We start from the raw sequence: 22,964 nt of genomic DNA, 5'->3' as shown, positions 1-22,964 counted from the left end.
AAATTGTCCTGTCCCTCTATGGTTCAGGTCCATGGGTCAGTGGGGGAGCCATGGTGGTTGTGGGTGGAGGATCCCATCAATGATCACATCTACCACTCGGAGTACTTCCTCCTGCAGAAGAAACAGGTTAGTTTCATTTTTATCGCCCGTGGCTCAGGAGGTAGAGAAGGTCGCCTGCTAACCTCAGGGTGGGTGGTTCAACTTCAAGTCTCCTTGGGCCGAACAATCAACTCCAAATGGTGAATGATGTAACATAGAAAAGTGCTGTGAAGAGCTGTAAAGTGCTTTGAATTGTCCATAAGATTAAAAAAGCATTATATAAATGTGGACTACTTACCTCTGTTAACATGAAGACAATATACCTCAAACAACACTGTGCTACGTCTGCTCTTGCTTCTTTTAAGTCGGTGTGTGTGTGTGTGTATATTTTGCCTTATCCAGGTAGTAACAGCGGAGCCGCAGCACATCGTGTTCACCATCCCCATCTTTGAGCCATTGCCCTCTCAGTACTACATCAAGGCAGTGTCTGACCGCTGGCTCGGGGCCGAGGCCGTTTGCATCATCAACTTCCAGAACCTCATCTTACCCGAGAGACACCCCCCGCACACAGGTACACACACTCCACATCTTAACCACACATTCATGTTGTGGCATAAATAACTAATGTCTGTTTTTCTGTTGTTTGCAGCATGACTACTACATACTCTAGCTATTGATCTAAATTTACTAAAATTCCCTGCATCAAAAATGCTCTGTACAGTTGCTACATAAGCTTTAAGTTTGAATCCTCAACATTTTTATCTCAATAAATGTCAGATTTTGTCCATTGCTTGAATTTTTTTTACTGAGTACAAGATATGTCACCTGTAGTTAGTGTTGTTTACATTCATTCCCTTCTGTACTAAATGTATTCTTTTTGGATGCAGCCTTCTTTTTGGTACCACTAACTTGAAATTGACCTCCTCCCCTTTTCCTCCTCTCCTCCTGTCAGAGCTTCTGGACCTGCAGCCGTTGCCGGTGACGGCTCTGGGTAACCCTCAGTTCGAGAGCCTGTACAAGTTCACTCACTTCAACCCCATCCAGACCCAGATCTTCCACACGCTGTACCACACCGACACTAATGTCCTTCTGGGGGCGCCAACAGGCTCTGGAAAAACCATCGCTGCAGAGATGGCCATGTTTCGGGTGTTCAACGAATATCCGACCTCTAAGGTTAGATGGGCTGGCTCTGTCTCTTTTAGTGTTGAATTCAAAGGGATTTTTGGTAAAGGAATCACTGTTGTCAGTTTTAGTATCAAGTAATGTTCATGTATGTAAATAAGAAGTACCAGAAACAACACTGGAATCTGTTCAACCCTTCAGAATATCAGAAGCTGTAGTTAAGTTAGAATTTACCTGTGTAACAGTGTGTCTGTATTTGCTTCCATTTGTTTAGGTGGTGTACATCGCCCCTATGAAAGCCCTGGTGAGAGAAAGGATTGAGGACTGGAAGGTCAGAATTGAGCAACAACTTGGAAAGAAGTGAGTGAAGACAGACGAGAGTGGGTCATCAGCTGTTTGCTGGCATATTTAGCTGCCATGGACAGGGTTTACAAAGTAATGAAAAAGTATTGTGTGTATACATGTCCTATATCATACTATTAGTGAAGGTAATATAGAAAATAATTGGAAAAAGATTTGTTTTTAAAGTCTGGAGGGATTTTGGATAAACACTAGGAATAATTAAAGAAATTAACTAATCTGTGTGTGTGTGTGTGTGTGTGTGTAGAGTGGTGGAACTGACGGGTGACGTGACTCCAGACATGAGATCTATCGCGCAGGCCGACCTCATCGTCACCACACCGGAGAAGTGGGATGGAGTGAGCAGAAGCTGGCAGAACCGAAGCTACGTTCAGAAAGTGGCCATTCTCATCATCGACGAAATCCACCTGCTTGGTAAGAGTCCACAGCAAAGTGGCATTAGGCTGTTCGAACGAGATCATTTCTTTAATCTCAAACAAATACTAAGTCCTATGAATTTGTTTTCTTTTCATTAATGCTCATCGTTTGAAGCTCATGGCCAAGTACATAGTTTGATCCAATAGGTTTTGAAAGTTTTGTATCCTTCTCGTTAGCAGATGGCAGCTGTGCACTTTAATGCACATGTGTACAAGCACAGAAATGAACAAGATGCATTTTCATAAAATGCATCTTTCTTCCACAGTGCAAAGTGAGACTTTAGTCAAATGGATGTTAATTCAAAATATATCTAAAATGCATATTATATCAAATATAATGTATGTTACTATGTATCATAAACCCTGTAAAATAGATTGTAAATAAAGATGGACAACGTGTGTCCATACCATCTCACTGTCCAGACATGAAGACAAAATATCTAAGTTTTTTTGTCTGGTCAGTGTCTCATCTGCCTACATGGATGGGATAGGAATAATGACCTACAATGCCAGTCACCGGGGGGCAATCCAGATGTTTTGGCCTAATTTCTGGGAAGCTGTCGTGTCGTCCATGTTTATATACACCTGTACCAGTGTGACCGCAACGGTCCGTTACACAAACATTCTCACTCTGCTCTTGTGTCTGTCTCCAGGTGAGGACAGAGGTCCCGTGTTGGAGGTCATTGTGTCCAGGACCAACTTCATCTCCTCTCACACGTCTAAGAGTGTGCGAGTGGTCGGTCTGTCCACAGCTCTGGCCAACGCTCGAGACCTCGCCGACTGGCTGGGAATTGGACAGGTCAGAATCCATCCTGGAATTACATCTTTTACCAACATTGCTTAAAAGTGCTTCAAGTCATTTGGTGTTACCCTCTGACCCTGCGTTCTTTGGCCAGATGCAGGGTCATCTTCATAAGCTCCTTTGTTCCAGGACAAGTCCAATCGGTTTTGTGTACAAAAAACAATGCTGCAATGAAGCCAGCCAGGAACCACAGCCTTTGTCTCACTCTGTTTTTTTATGGTTTATTTGTTTCCTCATATCTGGTTTAATATATATAATAATAGCAATTAGGATAAACAGATAGTTTTGGTCTGGAGTTAATGTTGTTGTTTTTCTCTATAATGGTCTGTGCCTGGACATCATGCTGAAGTTCTAATCATCAGGAATGCTTGCAGCAATGCAGATGGAGGATCTGGCGTCGGCTTGAAGCAGAGGGGGCCACAAAATGATACAAAGAAACTTACTGAAGGGATTTTACCAATAGGGTTTTCAAGTAAAACACTAATAGTTCACACACTTCATTTAAGGCCTGTGTATGCCAAGCTGAAAAAAATGCATCAAAGCAGAGTTCGGAAAAACATTTTTACATCATATGTTAGTAATAGTTTTCTGCTTCAAGGATCTCTTTCTCTGATTTAACCAGTGTTTTAGGATTACAACTTTCTACATTCACTGACTCACACAGATGTTAACAATGAATTTAAGGTTTCTTATTATTTTATTCACATTTGTTCTCTGTTGAAAAATATTTTAAACATCACAACAAAAACATTAGAAGATCAAATTCTAAAAAAAAAATAGTTTTTTCCCTATTGATAAGATGTTCACCTCAAGCTATGTACTGTCACGTACCATATGCTGATTGCTGACTTTTATGCAAGATTGTTTATTTTACACAAATTATAAAACAGAAACGTATATTGCTCTATAGCACTACTAGTGGTTAAAAATTCCAGGTGGCGCCTTTAATCTTCCCACTTCTGATGAAGAGCAGCACCTTTAGCATTTAAATTGAAATCACTGACAAGAGTCCTCAGGAGATGAATCCTGATTCCCCTTCAGCCCACACACTCATCTTGAACATATTTAATTGACCTGAAGAGGATTTTACACACAGTCCTTAACTGCAGAGGATGAACATTCTCCATTTTAAACACTCCTTGACCCTCCTGTCGTGCAACCCTTAATTTACACATTATCATATTTAAATGACTGATTGGCCTATCCTCTAGTGCCCCCCACTGGACAAACTGTACAGTATGTCGTTCAGACCATCGAATATTGTCAGGTTGTTAAATGTAATAAACATTTTCGCCTCTAGGGGTTGCTAGCACATGATTAATTCAATTTAAGAGGACTTAGGGGGCCCTTTCTTACACCCAGCACAAAGCAGCACGAAGCATAATGCAACTGTCTGAGCTAGTCTCAGTCTGATGCAGTTTTCTGTTTCCTGATCAGCTGCCATTTCCTGTGAATAGCAAATACAAATTCAATGGGTGAGCAGATAAGTTCACTCAGCAGACAAGCATTCATTCTCATGCCCGGAAAATCTGTCATAGTAAGAGGGATCTGCTGACGATTGTTGATATTTAAAAACAAATACACCCGTCTCTTCACTGCTCCTTTAGAGGCTACACCCCCCCCCCCACATTCACGCATGTCCATTATGTCTGATCTAAAAAGTTGGAATTGGCCACCACAAACATACACACAAAATTCACCCATTGTGTGGTTGCCGCGGCCTGCAGCATGGTCTGGCGGCAACTCCCAATGCGCTCTCTCTCTCTCTCTCTCTCTCTCTCTCTCTCTCTCTCTCTCTCTCACAGACACACACACATACCGAACATACAACTAGTCGACCGAGAGGAGATTTTTGCTGAATATGACAAAAAGAGTATTGAATTAATGTAATTTTCCCCACCCTTAAAGGGATAGTTCACTGAGAAATAAAAATTCAACCATTATCTACCACTATGCCGATGGAGGGGTGGGTGAAGTGTTTGAGTCCACAAAACACTTGAGGAGTTTCAGGGGTAATGAGTGAATTTACATTTTTCGGTGAACTATCCCTTTAAGAGACTAAATACAATCCCACAGTCACCTTTATTTCAGCTGTTAATTTAACAAAAGTAAATTTGGACCATGAGCTTAGAAGATAAAATATTAGAGCTTCCAGAATAAGATACTAACATATAAGTGATGCCTCTCTTTCTTTCTTTTTACCTTTTGGGCCTTTACTACTGATCAGTATATCGTGGAACTCATGAGGTCGGTTGTGATTAATGGTATCTTCTTGCATCAGACACATTTCAGAATATTTTAAAGTGTCTTTTGCTCTGCTGCCAGAAATGTAGAGAGAGAGCTGACAAACCAGATTGGCCCTCTGCCATCAATAAATCTGATTGGCTGGCTGTTGTTGGCACTGAGCTGCTACACTGGTGGATCCACCATCAATTACCCAGGCTTTTAAGATGACTGAAGACATGCTGCAGCCCTCAACACAACACACTCATCCTGTAACACACTGAGTGTGACTCTGTTGCCACACTGCACCATAACACCTCATCACAGAATAGACGCAGCGGACACGTCAGAGGTTAAAAAGAGCACAGCGGAGTCCAGCATTGACCTGCTGCTCTGTGACAGACAGTTCACGTTACAGCCAGATGTTGCTTCAGGTTGCAGCTGCTCGCATTAAATCTCCTCTCTCTCTCTTTTTTCCCCTCTGTCTGCCCCCATCCCCCTCTCCTGTGTGTAACAGGTGGGTTTGTTTAACTTCCGTCCGTCTGTTCGCCCCGTGCCGCTAGAAGTTCACATCCACGGTTTCCCAGGACAGCACTACTGCCCCCGCATGGCCAGCATGAACAAGCCCACCTTCCAAGGTACAGCTGCACATGTCCACATGGTTTACACATTGAAACATGTTTGCACTTGATTTATTGAGGGTTCTTCATGCTGCTGGTTGTAGCTAAGATCACTGCTACAATTTGACTGTGCCTCATAAAAAGCCTGTTTGTTTCGCTACAAAATGAACTCAAGGTAAAATTCTTTGAACATTTTTACCTATCTAATATTTTCTTTTATTCAAGTGTTAATTATAGTACCACATGCCCCCTACTCCGTGTATTTCAGATAAAATGATCCAGTGTATGACCTCACTTACTACACTATCTTCAGATGACTAATACTGAATAGTATCAATCAGTATTCAGTTATGTAGCTTCAAATACAAAAATTTGATCTTGGCAATATAAGATATTTCTGTACAATTACATCCTAATGAAATATACACATATTTCATATGATATTCCTGTATTGATGTTACTTTCTGCTGCAGATTTTTCTGTTTGCCTTTCTGAGTAAACCCAAGACACTGTTGTGCGTTGCACTGCTGCCACATGATTGGCTGATTGCATAATTAAAGAATAATGAAAAATACAAGTTCTCTTTAACATAAAGCAGACTGTCACCATGATCTTCCATATTGAGCTGCTAGTTACTGTCAAATGTGGTGCAGGCTCGACGCAAATTCACACTGGCTGCTGTAAATCAATATCTTGCATCGTTTTTTTTCTTAACAAATACATGTAAACAAGTGTAATCAGGGTAATCAAGTATCCCTCTGACATCAGCTGATCATGGATCCTTCAAGAATTGAACCAAACATTATTCTAGAACAAGTACCGGAGCAGTTGAGTAATTTCTCCGGCAGTGGCAACAGGCCCGGTTCCAAACTGGCCCTTTGCTGTGTCTTCCACATTTTACAGAGAAATGCCCAAAAATATATTTAAAAAGAAAACTAAATAAATAATTTGTCAAAAGGAATCAATGCACCAACAGTAAGTGAAACTTCTATGCATATCTTCACAGCGATACGCAGCCACTCCCCTGCCAAACCAGTGCTGATTTTTGTCTCATCGCGACGACAAACTCGACTGACCGCCCTGGATCTTATCGCCTACCTGGCCACAGAGGACAACCCCAAACAGTGGCTGCACCAGGACGAGAGAGAGGTAGGCTCATGTTGTGCTTATACACAGGAAGCTTAACGAGATCAGCAGCAGTTTCAGTTTTCCCTGTGTGTCAGTACTGTGTCAGGATGCATTCAAGCGCAGTACTACAGAGTGTAGGTCACCCCTTTTCTTTTGGGCTGCACACAGTCACGGTTGAGCACAGAACAGCAGACTACAGCGCTACAGTAACGTGGCCTGTGTAGACAGCTGGATTTATTATAGAGAAGTGTATCTCTTTGGCCAGACGTGTGTGAGACAGATAACTGAGGAATGCAGCTAAAATGCCTCTTGTGTTGGTTCACAATCACACAGCACAACCACCTCTCTGCTGCTATAGGGACTTCACACAGTTGTAAGTGAAGAGAACTGGTGCACATGGTGGAAATATTAACATACATGATGGTAGCCAGTGGCTCCTGCAGGTTCACTTATGAAGTGTATCAATATTATTATCATTGTTAATTTTTTTACTTCTTACATCAAAAGAGATAAAGGTCAATCAGGATTTGTAGTCTAGACTATGTCAGACACATGGTCATAAAGGTAACTGAGCACCTTTCAAGGATTTAGTCATATAGCATCTAACGTATTCTACATTTGGTTATTTATTATTGCCAAGATTCAGCCATTAGTTTGGCAGCAGTGTAAACACTTAACTTCTAAACAACAACACAATCTCAATAGACTGGAGGAGCGACATGATGCCAATCATTTAATTTACCTTATACACAACATCTGCCACCAGCTGTTAAGACTCATAAGGGTCCTAGTGGTGTAAAGCTTGTGAGTTAAGCAGGTTTTAACTGTGTAAGTTTGAATCTGCTCTGATGTGTGGCAAAGGAAACAGATAATGTTAATGTACATTAACCATTAGAAAGAACCTGCAACATAGGATGCACTCATACTGATGGACTTAGAACCTTAGTCCAAATGAACACATTATTGTGCAATGTGGTTGGTCAGTTTATTGAAAGAAAAAAAAACATTTACCAGATTTCCTTATAATCCAGTGTTTGTCAATGTCCCCAGAGGATGATTCTCATGACATTTCATTTATCTCCACCATGACTCTCAGCTTCACCACTGGTACTTAACAAATATCAAAATCTAATGGCCTGGTTAAAACAAAATGTACTTAGCACATTCATGCTTTCCAGAGGATGAACTGTTTCCATATTAGTCAAGCAGTGAACAGCACAGACGCACCGCTAAATGTATGTACACCTCCACAATACATACACAGCTGGAAACTGAATCTGTACTAGAAATAAGTCTATACACAATTTATGTACAAAATTAATTCCTGTACACATTTGATAAGAGGATCGCGTTTGAGGTTAAACAATGCTAATTACAGCATGATACTGATATTCAATACTGGGCCATTGTTTTATAGCTGCATAAAGGGGGAGGGCTGATCTTCTATAGAGGAAATTACTCCATAGCAGAAATAGCCAAAAGCTGGTGGATAATTCACTTTCTGACAATAATGTCATTCTTTACCTTCTCTATTAAGCATAAATATACCTGGATACATTATATTCATTAAAAGATCTTCCAGTTTTAAAATAATACACTGAATTTGCTTTCCCTGCAGATACTCAATGCAAATATGTACCGTCTTATAACATAGGCCTGGTTTCTCTATGTGTGTGCACAGCCCTCTGCCTCTGTGTGTGTTCTGCTGATATATGCTGCTGCCTGCTGCTTCTCTGCGCTGGCCTGTGTAGCAGCTCAGCTCCCTGCTGTTTGACTGACAGGCTTCTGGTGATAGCTGCTTAACTCTCATCGGGGGTCACCCACTGGCCCGAATCCCCTCTCTGACCTGACAGCTCTTTCTTCCCTCTGCCGCTGCCTGAATCCCCCGCCTCCTTCTCTCAGGGCTGGATTTTCACTTTCTCATTCCAACCACTTACTTGATCTCATAGGATATTTTTTGAAAAGAGTGATTGAAAGCTTATAAAAATAACTGAAAAAATGTAATTGAATACAGATTTTATTGATTATTTTGTGTCCTGTGTGTATGATATTCATTACTTCTGCACAGGCACACGGTACATTTTTATCATGTATGTTTTGTAATACAAGTAATAAGGATGAAGCCAATTATTGTGTCTGTCTCTTTAGTCCCGCAGCTCTACTGACTCGTTCTGTTTACTCTGGCAAACCTCAGGCTACACTGTTTTTTTCCCCTTACAAACAGGAACATGTTTATGTTGGCTTGAAGACATTAGATCTGTTTAGAACAAGACAAGATGTCCCAGTCCTACTGGAACCAGTGGCGAACCATGCATATCAGCTACATGTCTGCAACTGAGTAACCGTCACTATGGAGCTGTTGTTCATAGTTATGTTTTTGGGATGTCCTTCCTTCCGTCCTTCCATCCTTCCATCCATACTATTCTTGTGAACATGATATATCGGGAACGCCTTGAGAGAATTTCTTAAAATTTTGTACAAATGTTCAGTTGGACTCAAAGCAGAGCTGATTAGATTTTGGTTGTCTAGGGTCAAAGTTTAAGGGGACCTCATATTCTTGTGAATGTGATATATCAGGAAAATCGATTTCATATCATTGCATCTGGCACAAACATTCACTTGGACTAGGGATGACCTGATTAGAATTTGGAGGTCGAACATCAAGGCCACTTGACCTCGCAAAGCATATGTTTGCCTTGTGAATGCATTATTTTAAGAAAGTGACAAGAGAATCCTTTCAAATTTGGTACTTATGTTCACTTAGACTCACAGATGAACTTATTAGATTTGAGTAGTCGAAGGTCACTGTAACGTCATGAATGTAGAAAAAAGGCATGTTGACAGAGGCAAACTACCACAGTGGGGTATTTCCAGTTGTTTATGACTCTTAATATAACACATCTATCTGCATATGTCAGGGCAAAACAACTAGGAACCTTTAGCAGAACAGAAATCAATTTTTTATTTTTTATGATGAGGTTTTGGAGTATTGTCATAACCTTCATCACTTTCAGGCAGCAACCAGCAAAAGACTTCAGGAACTTTTCCAGCCAAGAAATAATCCAGCACATACAGTAACTTTGGTTTCACAGTTTATTGTGTGGATAAAGCAAACATAAGGTCTTCACGGTGCTGGTAGGGGTTTTCTTACCTTTGGTCAGAGTGAAGCTGGACCCTTAACAATACACATGACAAGTGAGAAGCTGATAAGATGATTTGCCTCTAAGTAACATCACCTTTTCAATCGCCTTCGCCTCCAGCTTTTTCATCTTCCTGCGAATGAAACCAGGGACCAGTCTTGATGTATTTATAGTTTTCTGTGTTATATTGTCGTGGTTCGGCAGGTCAACTTCCAGGTCGTGTCATTGTATATGAGGCCTCCCTGTCAGTTTGTAATTGGATTTGTGTCTGTCATTGATCTGACATTGTCTGTGCTCTGGTTTGTCTGTAGATAGAGGACATCATCGCCACAGTTAGAGATTCCAACCTGAAACTGACGCTGGCTTTTGGGATCGGCATGCACCACGCAGGCCTGCATGAGAGAGACCGCAAGACTGTGGAGGAGCTGTTTGTCAACTGTAAGATCCAGGTAGGTCTTCACCATGTACAACACAGCTGACAGCTTGACGTGCCCTTTACACAGAGGACCTAAGTGTTGTGCAATTTGATTAATTTTACTGATGATTAGTGTTGTACTGGTTGTTGGTGAAACGCTCTTACCTCTCCTTCCTTAATACTAATTACTTTTTGGGCTGGTAGGCAAGACAAGATATTACAGTATTAATACCCTCTATATTTCTTAAACCACTTAATCATCCATCATGCAAACAATGAGACTGAGATTGATATAATTTATACACTGTATGTACATTCTCAGTTTACCCATATTCTCATGTTTACCTTTACACTTTACTCAGATGAGTCATTTAATTTGAATTGTGTTACAGTGTAGTAAGTGTTCCTCTCTTATTCCAGGTTTTGATTGCCACCAGTACTCTGGCTTGGGGGGTGAACTTCCCCGCTCACCTGGTGGTCGTCAAGGGAACTGAATACTTTGATGGCAAAACCAAACGCTACGTGGACTACCCCATCACAGGTACACAGTCCTGTCCCTTCAGTATTTTCACGTTCAGTACAGTTTGTTTTGATCTATTATAACATGATAGAAGTTGACATTATAATTGTGTAATGAACTTAATTTTGGATTCATTTCCATGTTTGTAGATGTTCTGCAGATGATGGGCCGAGCAGGTCGGCCTCAGTTTGATGATCAGGGAAAAGCGGTAATTCTCGTCCATGACATCAAGAAGGATTTCTACAAGAAGTTCCTCTACGAGCCGTTCCCTGTGGAGTCCAGGTAACAGTCTTTTTCTTGTTAACTTCTAACATCATTGTGTGTTATGTCAAAGCCCAGATGCCTTTTACGCAGCATTGGGCAGCCCATTGTGAACCTCGGGTCTGGGGTTTACAGACCTCTTGTGTCAGGCTCGACTTTTACCTCAAATAAATTGTTTATATGAGGAAGTCCTGGGATGAAGTCATATTCACAGCCTGAGTTATTCTATCAGTCGACCTCTGCTTTTACAGCTATTGTAATATACATGTATATACTGTCTTTGTAAGTAAGATAGTATTCATCAAATACCAACAACCCTCTATGGTTCATGATGAATCCCAGCTGTTCTACATCCATCTAACACACATTCTAAATGTGAGCTCAGTTTCACACACAAGACTCAACCGCGTTTCTGTACTAGAAATGAGAATTCCTTTACTCATGTCATGACAAATTATTCAGTGCTAGTTGAACAATCAGAATCTATTCAGTTATAAATCAGAGCTTTTCTGCCTGTGCTTGTCTGTTTGATCCCCAGCCTCCTCAGCGTGCTGTCAGACCATCTGAATGCTGAGATCGCTGCAGGAACCATCTCATCCAAACAGGATGCAATGGACTATATCACCTGGACATACTTCTTCAGACGGCTGGTGATGAATCCCAGGTTAGGAAAAGTCATCACACCTCAACAGCAGCCGCTCATGCAGATCAAAAGTTAAAGCAAACATATGCACACATTCTTAGCCTACGCTCACAACCTGGTCGGAGGAGTGCCGTGTTCTTTAGTCAAACATCTGCTGTGTAGACGGAGACCAGTCCAGAACATTCCAGCCTGTTGGTATTTGCACGGCTGTCAGCCCACATTTACCTATCAGGCCCTGCCTGAGGCCTGGCAGGAGGATTATACCAATACAGCTATGTGAACCCACATATTGATCATGTGGATTCAAGCTGGGCCAATATACAAAGTCTAAACAATTCAGCAAAACCATGTCAAGGATTTAGTCTTCGTCAAAAATCCTGGTTTTAACCTGCCGAATACCATTGATTCCCCTTTCCAAAAAGCTTTACAAAGCTTTTATTAAACAGAAAATGATTCCAAATGGAATCAGAAAATTATGTTAGGATAATAAAAAAAAAAAAGCCAGGTGTCTCTGCCTCCTTTAGGTCTATTGACACGACTCAAAGCTTACATAGATCAGAAATCATTGATGATCATATTTCAGGAATGATGTAATCAAGATGTAGCTATAAAGTCAGAAAATGATGTCATTTATTGTAGTGATTTATCAACTTTTGCAGCCAATAAGATTAGAGACACAATGTTCAGCTTCTTTAGACTAACCAATCATTCATCATCATGTGGTGTAAATGAGGGGTATTCATCACCCCTCCTTAGCTTTTATCAATTGAATCAGATTAGACTGTTCAATAGGAATATTCAGCTGTTGAACAATATTTTTTCCACCAAGCAAAACTTTATTGAACTGTCAGATTTATATGTAGCTCTCTTAATACAGTAAACAATCTAAGCTGTCCCTGTGAGCTCATGATTGCTAACTATGCTAACAACATTGATTTAATTTGCTGTTAGCACTAAATTCACCACTTCTAAGCACAAGGCAAAAGAAAACATTTAGTCTGAGTCTCACCAGGCAGTTGCCACGTCTGCATAGCTCTTCATACAGTCACCGTCCAAGTTGGCAATGATTACATTTCATTATTCATTAATTAAATCATATTTTCATAGATTGGGTTCCGATGGTCAATTCTGGTTCCCAGTCGGCAAAGGATATGGATTGTAAACACATATCTCTTATCAATCATTTCTTCTTTCTTTGTAACTTGGATAACTAGCTAAATCTAATGACTAATCACAACTCAGATTTGTTTTGCTGATTTATACCATTTCCATCGAATACTTTTTAGCCATAGTAACTGTGTCAGGGACAGTAGGTTCTTTAATGAAAGTTGACAGATTTAGACACAAAGAAACAATATGATTGGGTGTAACGAAATTGACAACCACAGATTGTAAACAGGAGTGTTATTTTCATTACTTGCTCTAAGTTCAAAGGCTTTCTATTAAATTTTACCAGTTGGTGTTCCAGTATGACAGGTGTATATTCAGTTTCATGATACATGGAATGATATTAGATGCCACCGATGATGCAGCCTTATGCACCGATCCCCTGACACTGTTATCTCCATGCAGCTGTGTTTTATATGTGAACAGCTAATGTATCAGTGCGTTCAGGCTTTGATTCAAACACAGCACACACACGCAGGTGCGCACAAACACGCCCACAGGCTCCCATGGGTATCATAAACATCTGCAGACCGACTCCCTGTGCCATCAGGAGCCTAATGGTGATGATGCTAATGGCCATAACTTAATCAGACAGGCCCAGACACCAGTAAAGACCTGTGAAATGTGTTCAGTAATAAACACATTCAGTGCTTAGAGCTGTGTGCTGTTAACATGTGGAGCAATGGGAATTCAAGAAATACTTCACATTAAACACACAATAAATATGGCCGTCACCTGTCGACTGCCGCTTTCGGCGCATGATTCCTCCTCCCTGCTGCTAACGGCACAGTTAATAATGTCGTATGATGATGATCATGAAGACATTTGTGTTAATGTAACATGAGAAGTTGGTAATTTTTCAGTGGGCCCTGGTTTGCATGCATTATGCAGATAACTGTAAAAACGACTTCCATCTAGTATTCTTCCTCCACATGTTGTCTTATTCATTAGTATTCATCATTACTATAAGTCCTTTTTTCCCTCTTTCTTTTTTCTAAAACTATAAGCTCCGCTCAGGTATGGTTTTTGTTTTGTTTTCATTTAGTTTGTGTTTATTCTTTTGATCTTTGAGTCATAGAACCACAGAAGTCCAGTGCGAAAAGATGATTTCACAATTTAACAGATTATCACAGGACGTGGTATGGGTCAGGGAAGAACCCATTAAATCTGGGTGTGGATCTGAATCAGGCATGAATCAATGTTTTATCACTTTCTTTAACATTGTGAGATAGTGACGTTTTTCAGCACTTTCCCCATTTTATCAGGGAATAATTAATGGATCTAAAAAAAAATTAAATAAGGAACTGATATCTTTGTGTGTGCATAATTTGATGCATCATGAATGAATTTAAGGGATTGGTGGATGCATGGGGTCTACTGAGTACCAATCTAATTAAAATATTTAATTCCTTCCCTGTTGTCAGAATATAACATTTACAGTCATTCAAACTTGGCAAAATAATATAGGAAACCTTAAGCGCGACAAAGGACCAATGTGGATTATGTCAAGGCGGTGGAACAGTGGGCCAGGTCTTTACTCTGAACTCTAACAAGGATGCTGGAGGGTTACAAATCCAGTCTGCATGTGTTTAGTGGACTTGGAAGAATTATTATGATCATGTCCCTGAGGTGGTCTTGTGGCATGTTGCAGGAATACAGAGCTGCTGCTGCTACAAGCCATTTGGTTATTGTATAACTGTAGCGTGAGTTGGTGTATGTAGTCCTCTGGGGTGGTGCGTTGTTACCAATTCAGTTTGTTCTACTTTTTTTTATGGTTGCAGTGCAGCTGGTGTTTTCAGAGTGTCAAGTACAATGGCCTCAGGACTACACCTCTGCTGTTTGGGCATGATGTGGTTCTGCTGGCTCCATCAGCCTGTGAGCCCCATGGCACACTGGGATGGTTTACAGCTGAATGGGAAGCAGTCGGGATGAGTAAGCACCCACAATTTTTTTAAATGCACACTCCAGCTGGCAGCAAGTTGTTGCCCCAAGTAAAGGAGTTTAAGTATATCGAAGTCTTGTTCACAAATTAGGGTATATTGCAGTGCAAGATCAACAAGGAAATGGGTTCAGTATCCCCAGTCGCACCAAATTTGACACTGGACTTCCTTGGACCCTTAACAACACACATGCCAAGTGTGAAGCCGATAAGAATAAATGAATCTCTATGCAAGACACAGACAGAGATTTCTGCAATTATTACATAGACACAGATTCAAGATCTGTTTTATTTTTTGATTAATTATTTGCTTTTCATCCTAGTTTTCATCATCTAAAACAAAGTCTCACATCAATGCAGTTTACGTTTAAGCTGTTAAAAATGTCTACTTCAGACAATCTGTGACCAATTTCTGTTGGGTAGCCCATGAGGAATATAATTCAAATGAAAGCATCAAACGAGGACATAAACTGACATGAGAGAACAACCACTCGGCACTCAAGCTGCACCACCAGTGATTAACACTTCTCCAAATTTGGAAAGGCATATTTTACATTACTAACATAAAAATGTTACACATTTCATTTAACCTTTGCAAAAAAAACTTTAGGATTTCTAGCATCTGTTTCCTCCAGCTCTAATGAATCTGTGTCTGGTTTATGTCGCTCTTGTATTTGACTTGCACACATCATGCACAAATATTGGCATTATGAGCTAATGAAGATTGTCTTTGATTACGTGTCTGCTGAGCCTCATATGGTAACTCTTATTTAGCAGAGCTGAGCATGGAACCCATTTTGGCCACTGGTTGTCTTATATCAGGTAATAACAGTCTAACCTGGGAGTCATTTGCTGGCAGGGGCTGGCCATTTTTCTTTCAGCGGGAGTTTTCCTTCTGTAGCACAACAGTGTGTACAGGTTTCTAACCCATTCTACAGCAGTGCCATTTTACTCTCCCATTCTTATCTGGGTTTTCCATCAGGCCCAAACGTTCCATCATCAGTGTTGCATAACCCACCATGTTTTATCCCACTTGGAACATAAAGAAATCATATCCTTGTGTTTGTAACAATATATAGTCTGGGGGTTGTCTGCAGTGGGCTGTACATATCTTAACTTAGTAATTTTGCCATTTCTTAGTTCCCTCAGCAGTTGAGGACAAACCCATTGTGGCTTATCTCATTGTACAAATCAAAATAATTAGTTCAGTAGTTTTTGTGTAATTCTGCTAACTAGCAAATGCTAACGAAAATATAACCTCCTGTGTGGGGTAAGTAACATTGTCCATTGTCATATTTTCAGTATTACAAGTACGTACATACATGTGTCCTGTTTTCTATCTCAGCTAACCTAGTCTATTTTTTTCAAATTGGGCATCAACCCATGGTTATAGTGGAAAATGGTTTATTTGTTATGCTTTCAAAAGTGGCAATAGAAGCGTAGTGAGACCTCTCAGGGCTAGTTGGTGAACTAATATACCAGGTTAATGGTTCAGTCAGGAATACAGTCGCTTTAGTCCATTGGTTGCTAACCAGACTGTGAGATTACTCTGGAGATATATTTGTTCTGTTGTGTCATATGTCTACAAACTGTCTTTTACCTCCACTGAGCAGATTCATGGACGGTTCAGTTGATGTAAAATGGTTGATTGCCACACCATCATGTTCTGCTCCAACAGAATAATTTATACATATTTGGTAAAACCGAAATGTACTCATTTTGTAAAAACATGTTTAGTTTCAGATGGCAGTGTGATCATGCCTTAAGGTCTCTATCTGGTCTCTAAGAGTTTATGATGTTTCCATGCTTAACACTTAACAACTAAACACAGTCAGTGGAGTAGTGATTTAAGGTGAAATTCAACCTACAGTACACACTGATCAACCAAATCATTATAACGTGGTTAGCAGGGTATGTTTCTCTCTTGAGACCCCCAGTCTAAAGGTTATGGTGGACAAAGCCACCCTGGTGTGTAGAACAACACTCTTTCTCACTTTAACTGAACAAATAGTTCAGTTAACTATTTCACATAGTTCCAGTTTTTTCACATAAAGTCACTTTTTTGTAATCACTCGATGTGTTGTGTTGTTTTAGTTACTACAGCCTTGAAGACATAGGCCACGAGTCCGTTAACAAATACCTGTCCAGCCTGGTGGAGAAGAGCCTGCGGGACCTGGAGTGCTCTTACTGCATGGAGATACATGAGGTGTGAAGTCATTTTTAATAAAGTTTGTAGGTGAACAAGTTTACCAAGTTATTGTTTGTCTAACCTTTGTGTCTGTTTATGCCTCAGGACGATCGGACCATTGTGCCACTGACTTATGGACGCATTGCCTCCTATTACTACCTGAGGCATCAGACCATCCGCATGTTTAAAGAGCGGCTGAAGGCTGAGATGCCCATCCACGAGCTGCTCTCCGTTCTGACGGTGAGGTTCAATATACAATATACATCTACTGTTACTGCGTACCACATCCATCTTCTCAACAACCCACCTTTTTTATCTAGCTGTCCTTTTCCACTGAAATGTGATGAATGCAGATTGCCAGAAAAAAGGTTGTGTGCATTTGTGACGTGTGGTTTGTAGTTAAGGTATGAGACACTTGTTTAAATGCAGGACTGTGCATTGAGAGGGAACAATATGTCTCAATTTGAGATACTGTACATTTAGATAACTATGATATTTTCTGATTACCCTTTCATTTGAATGAACCAATGAACTTTTACCATATTTTATTGTATCTGCTGGTCTGAGAAGAATATTAGAATTGCTTTATTAACTGTATTGATGCCAAATAAGTCAAACTGTATTGATGCTGTTGGGGATTAAGATTTTTAATCCACTAATTAGCAGACTGGGCCTGAAGTCAACAATCTCAGGAGACAGTGGACAGACACAGAAGTAAGTCAACCACTGTGTCTGTACCAAAGCCAGGACAGAGTATTGATGGAGCTGGTCAAGCTCCTGCTTCATGCTGTAGTCACTGTCACCTTGTTTAAAGCTACTGGTGCATGCAAGGCACAGATCTACATTCAAGCCTACAATCAAACCTCTCATGTCAGCTCAGTGATAAAAATCAGATGGAAGACCTCATTCCGCCTTTATTTATAATGAATATATCTAAGTGACTACAGTACATTAAATCTTTAAGGGTAAACTTTCCATTATAATTTGAATTATAATTTTTTTTAACGCAACTCCTTTGTATGCACAGTCAGGGTGGCACCGTGTCTCCAATTTTGCTCATAATATCAGAATTCATTAAACTTCTGCCACAGATGTTCATGTTTTCTAAGTGGGGGTCAAGCAATTAGATGAATCTGTTGCTCACAAACAATTTTCCAATTTAATTTCTGCAAAAAAAACATTAGCTGCAAATGCAACTGAAAAATAAGACCGCACTTATTTTTCGTGCAATATTCAAAATATTGTTTTTGTTAAATATAAACAAAAAATAAGTGTTAATTATTTTGAACCAGTAGTCACTTTGACAAAGTTTACTTTGTTTATTTTCTTCTTTTTTTTTTATTTTGTAGCACAGTCATATCTGTGGCGCGTTGCATCTCTTCAGCAGCTGGAGATCTTTGTGTAAAAGGCTGAAAAGATATGTAACAGCAGAACATTAGCATCTAAAAAATGCTCTGAGGATCTGTGATCAGTGACAGAAAACATGCCTTGAAACATTTTTCTCTTTTTAGGTATTTGAAAATACAGGATACAGTGAATGTTCATGTAGAAACGCGGCTCTCTTATACACACATGCTTTACTCCCTGCCATCGAATTAGCACCTTTGTCTGATCTTCATTAACTCCGCTCATTCTGGAGCTTGAGTGTGATCGGACACCATCTTCCTTTCACCTATTGACCCCGTGCATCCCAGCTGCGAGGTCATTCACACGCTGGCTTCTGATTGGCTGAGTCAACACAGGACATTGTAATTTCACACATTCACTGAGGGGGGGTGATGAAATCCTCCTTTTCACCATTGCCTCTAATGGGCTTCTATATCTGTAATGATTGTTGCTGCAGTGGGAGAAATCTACTTTTTAGTCAAATTGATTTTTAAACTCCCATTTTCTGGAATTGAGTTTTTTTTGCTAAAAGTGCAGCAATCAGTTTTTTTACTTATAAAATAAATGCCACATGTTTTTCCTTGATCATCTGTCATCATGGGAGTGATGATCTACATACCTTTCACATAGTGTCAGACTGCAATATTTCTGGTGTGTGTGTGTGTCACAGAGGTGCTATCATGTAGTGGGAATTCAAAGTTTGCATTGGGCCTCATCTCTCACCCTATTGGGAGAATAATTTACTGTCTGGAGAAAAATGAAGAAGAAAAATTGGTTCTGTTTTTTTTTGTTTATTGTGCATTAAATTGTTACCAAAACTACAACATTACTGTTAAAAACAAGATTAACAGGACACATTAGTTGTGTGTGTTTAGATTGTATTCTTGCGATACGTCCATTTGTTGTGCTCAGCCTGACTTCAATAATGATGCTAACATATGGAGGGGAGGCTGCTCTGAGACAGTTAACATCACTCTCCTTTGCACACATGTAGTTGGAAGCAGACCAAGGCCTGCCATGCTCAGCTGCCTCCCTCCCCAACAAGCTGCGTTACAATAGGCCAGTCACCCCACCGCCCCGTCCACTCCCCCTCTATTAGCTACAAAGCACTGGCATGCTCCTCCAGTTCCCCCTAATTGTTGCAGCGTGGCCACTAATGAGCAACACCCACGCCTCACTACATCACCACCTCCCACCCCCTCCTCACACAAGTTTCTCTTTCTGATTACTCTGCTACCACTCAGCCTCTCTTTGTCTCTCTGTTCTTTCCTGCTTCCTAAGTTGGCGGTTTTCAAACAGTCAAATGAAACTGCATCAAATGAAGTTTGTCATTGAAGGAAGTCGAACCCTTTACAGTGCCCTTAGAATGTATGAAGAGGTTTGCACACTCAATTTAAATGGATAAAACAGAATTTTCCCATCAATGTACTTAATAATCCATGATGGAAAAGTAGAGACATATTTTTAGACATTGTTTCAAATGTATTAAGCATCAAAGCCTCATTTATCATTGAAGTTGTAAGCAGTTACTGTATTGTCGAGGCTGTTGGCTCCACATTCATGTTGAGATGTGAAGTGTTGCTGGTCTCAGGTTCAGGATCAGGTTTTCTTCAAGGACCTCTCCGCATTTGTCTGCATTCATTCCTCCTTAAATTCTCACCAGTCTCATTGTCTCGGCCTCTGATAAAAGCATAAACCCCAAAAAACATGGCATGATGCTGCTTACATCATGCTTCCATAGTGAAGATGAAAGCCATGTGATGAGCAACAACACTCGTAAACAGAGTTCTGCCCAGAGTTTTTTAAATGTTATTTAGCAAAGTACAGTATGCCTTCATATACCATTAAACTCAAAGTTGCTTTGAGCCAGTCTACCATAAAGGTCTGATTGATGAAGTGCGGCTGTGATGGTCATCCCCTTTGCCAGGTTCTTCCATTTGTGCAGAGGACATCTGATGCTGAAACCACTATAGAGATACTGTATACATACCAGATGAATGGAAGAAACCAGACAGAAAGGATGACACTAGTAAAGATTAGTGGCACTGTAATAAATGTACTCACCAAGTCTATTACAGAGATCTGTGAAGCAGCAGCATCAATGAATCAAGAAACATGACATGATCAGTCATGTGGGAAATAAACCCACGATTTAGCCAAACCTATTTAGAGGAGACAAATGGTAAAAATCACTACCTCCCTTCTTGCTTCAACTTTGACCCCCCCTTACTCTCCGTGGTTGTGCACACGCACTGTTTTCTTGAAGCATGATAATCACACTGAATTGCCATTTAATTTAATATAATGTTTGTCACGTCAATCAAAGAAATATGTTAATTTGACAAGACAACATAAGAGTTGATCTTTCTAGCTGTCGACTTACATAAATCTGGAGCCTTAATTAAAGCTTATTATCATTTTTGTGGCCATTTCTCTATCTATGTATTTCTGGCTCTGGCATATATGTTTTTTGCCCCCCTCATGACCCTGCCTCTGATTTCCTGTGTTTTTCCAGACATCAGGGACAATACAACATCTGACCTAATAAGTAGCTGAAAATGATCATAGATGTAGGCTGGGATCTGGAGGCTGGAAGCAGATTTACTTTCCCTTGCATGAGGTTTCATTCCAGAGATTATGGGCATGCTCACTTTCTGCTTTACCTGCAAATTAAGTGCTAAAAATAATCTAGATAAACTGTCGACTTGTTTACAGCCAGGCTGATCTTCTGACCTTTGGTCTTTCTGAACTCTAATCTCTGAGTAGAACTAAACCAAGTTACACTGTGAAAATTAAGATCCAAGCTGTAATCGATAAAGTAACCTATAAATATTTCAATTGCCATATATTCTAACTAACTTAACAAGTACCTAAACCTTAAATACTACTTTTCTAACTCTTGAAACATAGTTTTAAATTTAAGCTATTTGAATTAAGAATTAATCCATTTTTATCAAACTAATCTTTTTAAGTTTAGTCTAATACAATGATACGATAATGCAATGACAATAAATCTTGAAATATCCAAAACTGTACTTTGTACTGGCGAAACATTGTTCCAATTCTTGTTTTTGGCAAACAGTCCAAAACATAATGCTAATTAATTTACAATTAAACAAAGAAAAATGCAGCAAAGCCACAAACTAATTGTTTTGCATGTTTGTTTGATGAATGGCTTCATCGATTAACTGATAACTAACGTTGAAACTAAAAAGTGAAGAGGGTTACCACTCAACCACTTGTTTGAAATTTCTGACAAACTGCGGTAGGGTTGTTGCTTTTTCAAAAAAGAAGTTCGACCCAAGTTCTGCTGACAAGTGATAACCCCCAGCACAAATGTGTAGTTTTATAAAACTTGTAAATGTGTTTTTGTAGCACTTGTACTGTGGACCTGACCCAAAGAGCAGGTCTCAGCTGTGTGTACCTCCCTTTATTTTTGTTTGCGTAGCTCCACTCTCTCTGATTCCTCTCTGCCTCACAGCTCCTGCAGGCTCTCCAACTTCCTCCCCTCTCTGTCTTAGTAAATGTTGCAGTCGGAGGGTGTGAGGCCGTGTGGAATTGTTGGAATTGCGTCTACGTAAAGATATATAGTCTTTCTCTCCAGCACATCCATATGCAACAGCACTGCAAGATAAATCATTCAGAGATGATTCCTATTCCTGTCTCTCAGCCCAGCCCCCACCCGGCTCAGGTCCTGTTTTCAGGTCCAGGCTTTTGAAACGCTGGCTTTGGTCAGTGATGGATGGAGTCTTAACAATCCAGGGCAGGGGAAGGCTGTGACAAATGCCTCCAGCACAGCCTGTTGATGGTAGTACATTAGCCAAAGTTGAACTGGAGTGAACAAGAGGAGCGGAGCCACGCGTGTCCGTGCATCACTCTGTATAACAATAACCAACAAGGCTGAACGCACAGCCGCACAAAGAGGAGACTGATGGACCATCAGCATCATTTTACCTACCTAATGACCTGCTGCTGGTGTTCACTGTTTCCTTGCATATTCAGAAATGTTCTTAAAATCATTTGAAGAATTCAAAATCTCATCGCAACCCTCTGTAAGTTTTTACCAGCAGGTCATTAGATTTGGTGAAAAGATGCCACACAGTGTTTGTGTGGAAGGGAAAGCTGAAAGTAAAGAGTGCAGAGGCAAATGCAGCTGATAGAGACGCTCAGATTTAAAAGCGTCTGACCGTAGCGTGCTGTAGTTTCACTTTTGATCTCTGTCTCTCAGGAAGCAGAGGAGTACGCCGAGTTGCCCGTCAGACACAACGAGGACCAGCTGAACAGCCAGTTGGCGCAGCAGCTCCCACTGCAGGTCAACCCCCACTCCTTCGACAGCGCCCACACCAAGACCCACCTGCTGCTGCAGGCCCACTTCAGCCACGCCCAGCTACCGTGCAGCGACTACACCACCGACACCAAGACGGTGCTGGACAACGCCATCCGAATCTGTCAGGTAGGGTTCACAGTGCACCGGATACACAGCAGCCATACATTACTGATGTGATTGACAGCTGATTAATTCATATTTGAGGCATCACTTTAACAAAACATGAAAACAAGCGATAGTGAGTCAGACTTTAGGAACATTTATATAG

The 22,964-nt window shown here is 40.5% G+C and overlaps 1 protein-coding gene across 3 annotated transcripts in view; it reads left to right on the top strand.

Moving 5' to 3' along the window:
• The window catches only part of ascc3 (activating signal cointegrator 1 complex subunit 3), a 129,936-nt gene that overhangs the window by 97,095 nt on the left and 9,877 nt on the right, over positions 1-22,964 (top strand). For all 3 annotated transcript variants that reach the window (XM_034611351.1, XM_034611354.1, XM_034611352.1), the window contains exons 23-37: positions 28-126; positions 442-610; positions 992-1,212; positions 1,436-1,521; positions 1,769-1,935; positions 2,591-2,736; positions 5,480-5,600; positions 6,589-6,731; positions 10,162-10,299; positions 10,686-10,806; positions 10,935-11,067; positions 11,585-11,710; positions 16,890-17,001; positions 17,089-17,223; positions 22,598-22,822. In XM_034611351.1, coding sequence (XP_034467242.1) covers positions 28-126; positions 442-610; positions 992-1,212; positions 1,436-1,521; positions 1,769-1,935; positions 2,591-2,736; positions 5,480-5,600; positions 6,589-6,731; positions 10,162-10,299; positions 10,686-10,806; positions 10,935-11,067; positions 11,585-11,710; positions 16,890-17,001; positions 17,089-17,223; positions 22,598-22,822 — 2,142 coding nt within the window. The remainder of the gene's footprint in view (positions 1-27; positions 127-441; positions 611-991; positions 1,213-1,435; positions 1,522-1,768; positions 1,936-2,590; positions 2,737-5,479; positions 5,601-6,588; positions 6,732-10,161; positions 10,300-10,685; positions 10,807-10,934; positions 11,068-11,584; positions 11,711-16,889; positions 17,002-17,088; positions 17,224-22,597; positions 22,823-22,964) is intronic.

Source organism: Hippoglossus hippoglossus, chromosome 16 (genome assembly GCF_009819705.1).
Source record: "Hippoglossus hippoglossus isolate fHipHip1 chromosome 16, fHipHip1.pri, whole genome shotgun sequence".
Lineage (NCBI taxonomy): Eukaryota > Metazoa > Chordata > Actinopteri > Pleuronectiformes > Pleuronectidae > Hippoglossus > Hippoglossus hippoglossus.
Note: the sequence above shows the minus strand (reverse complement) of the source record. Positions and strands in the feature narration are given on the sequence as shown.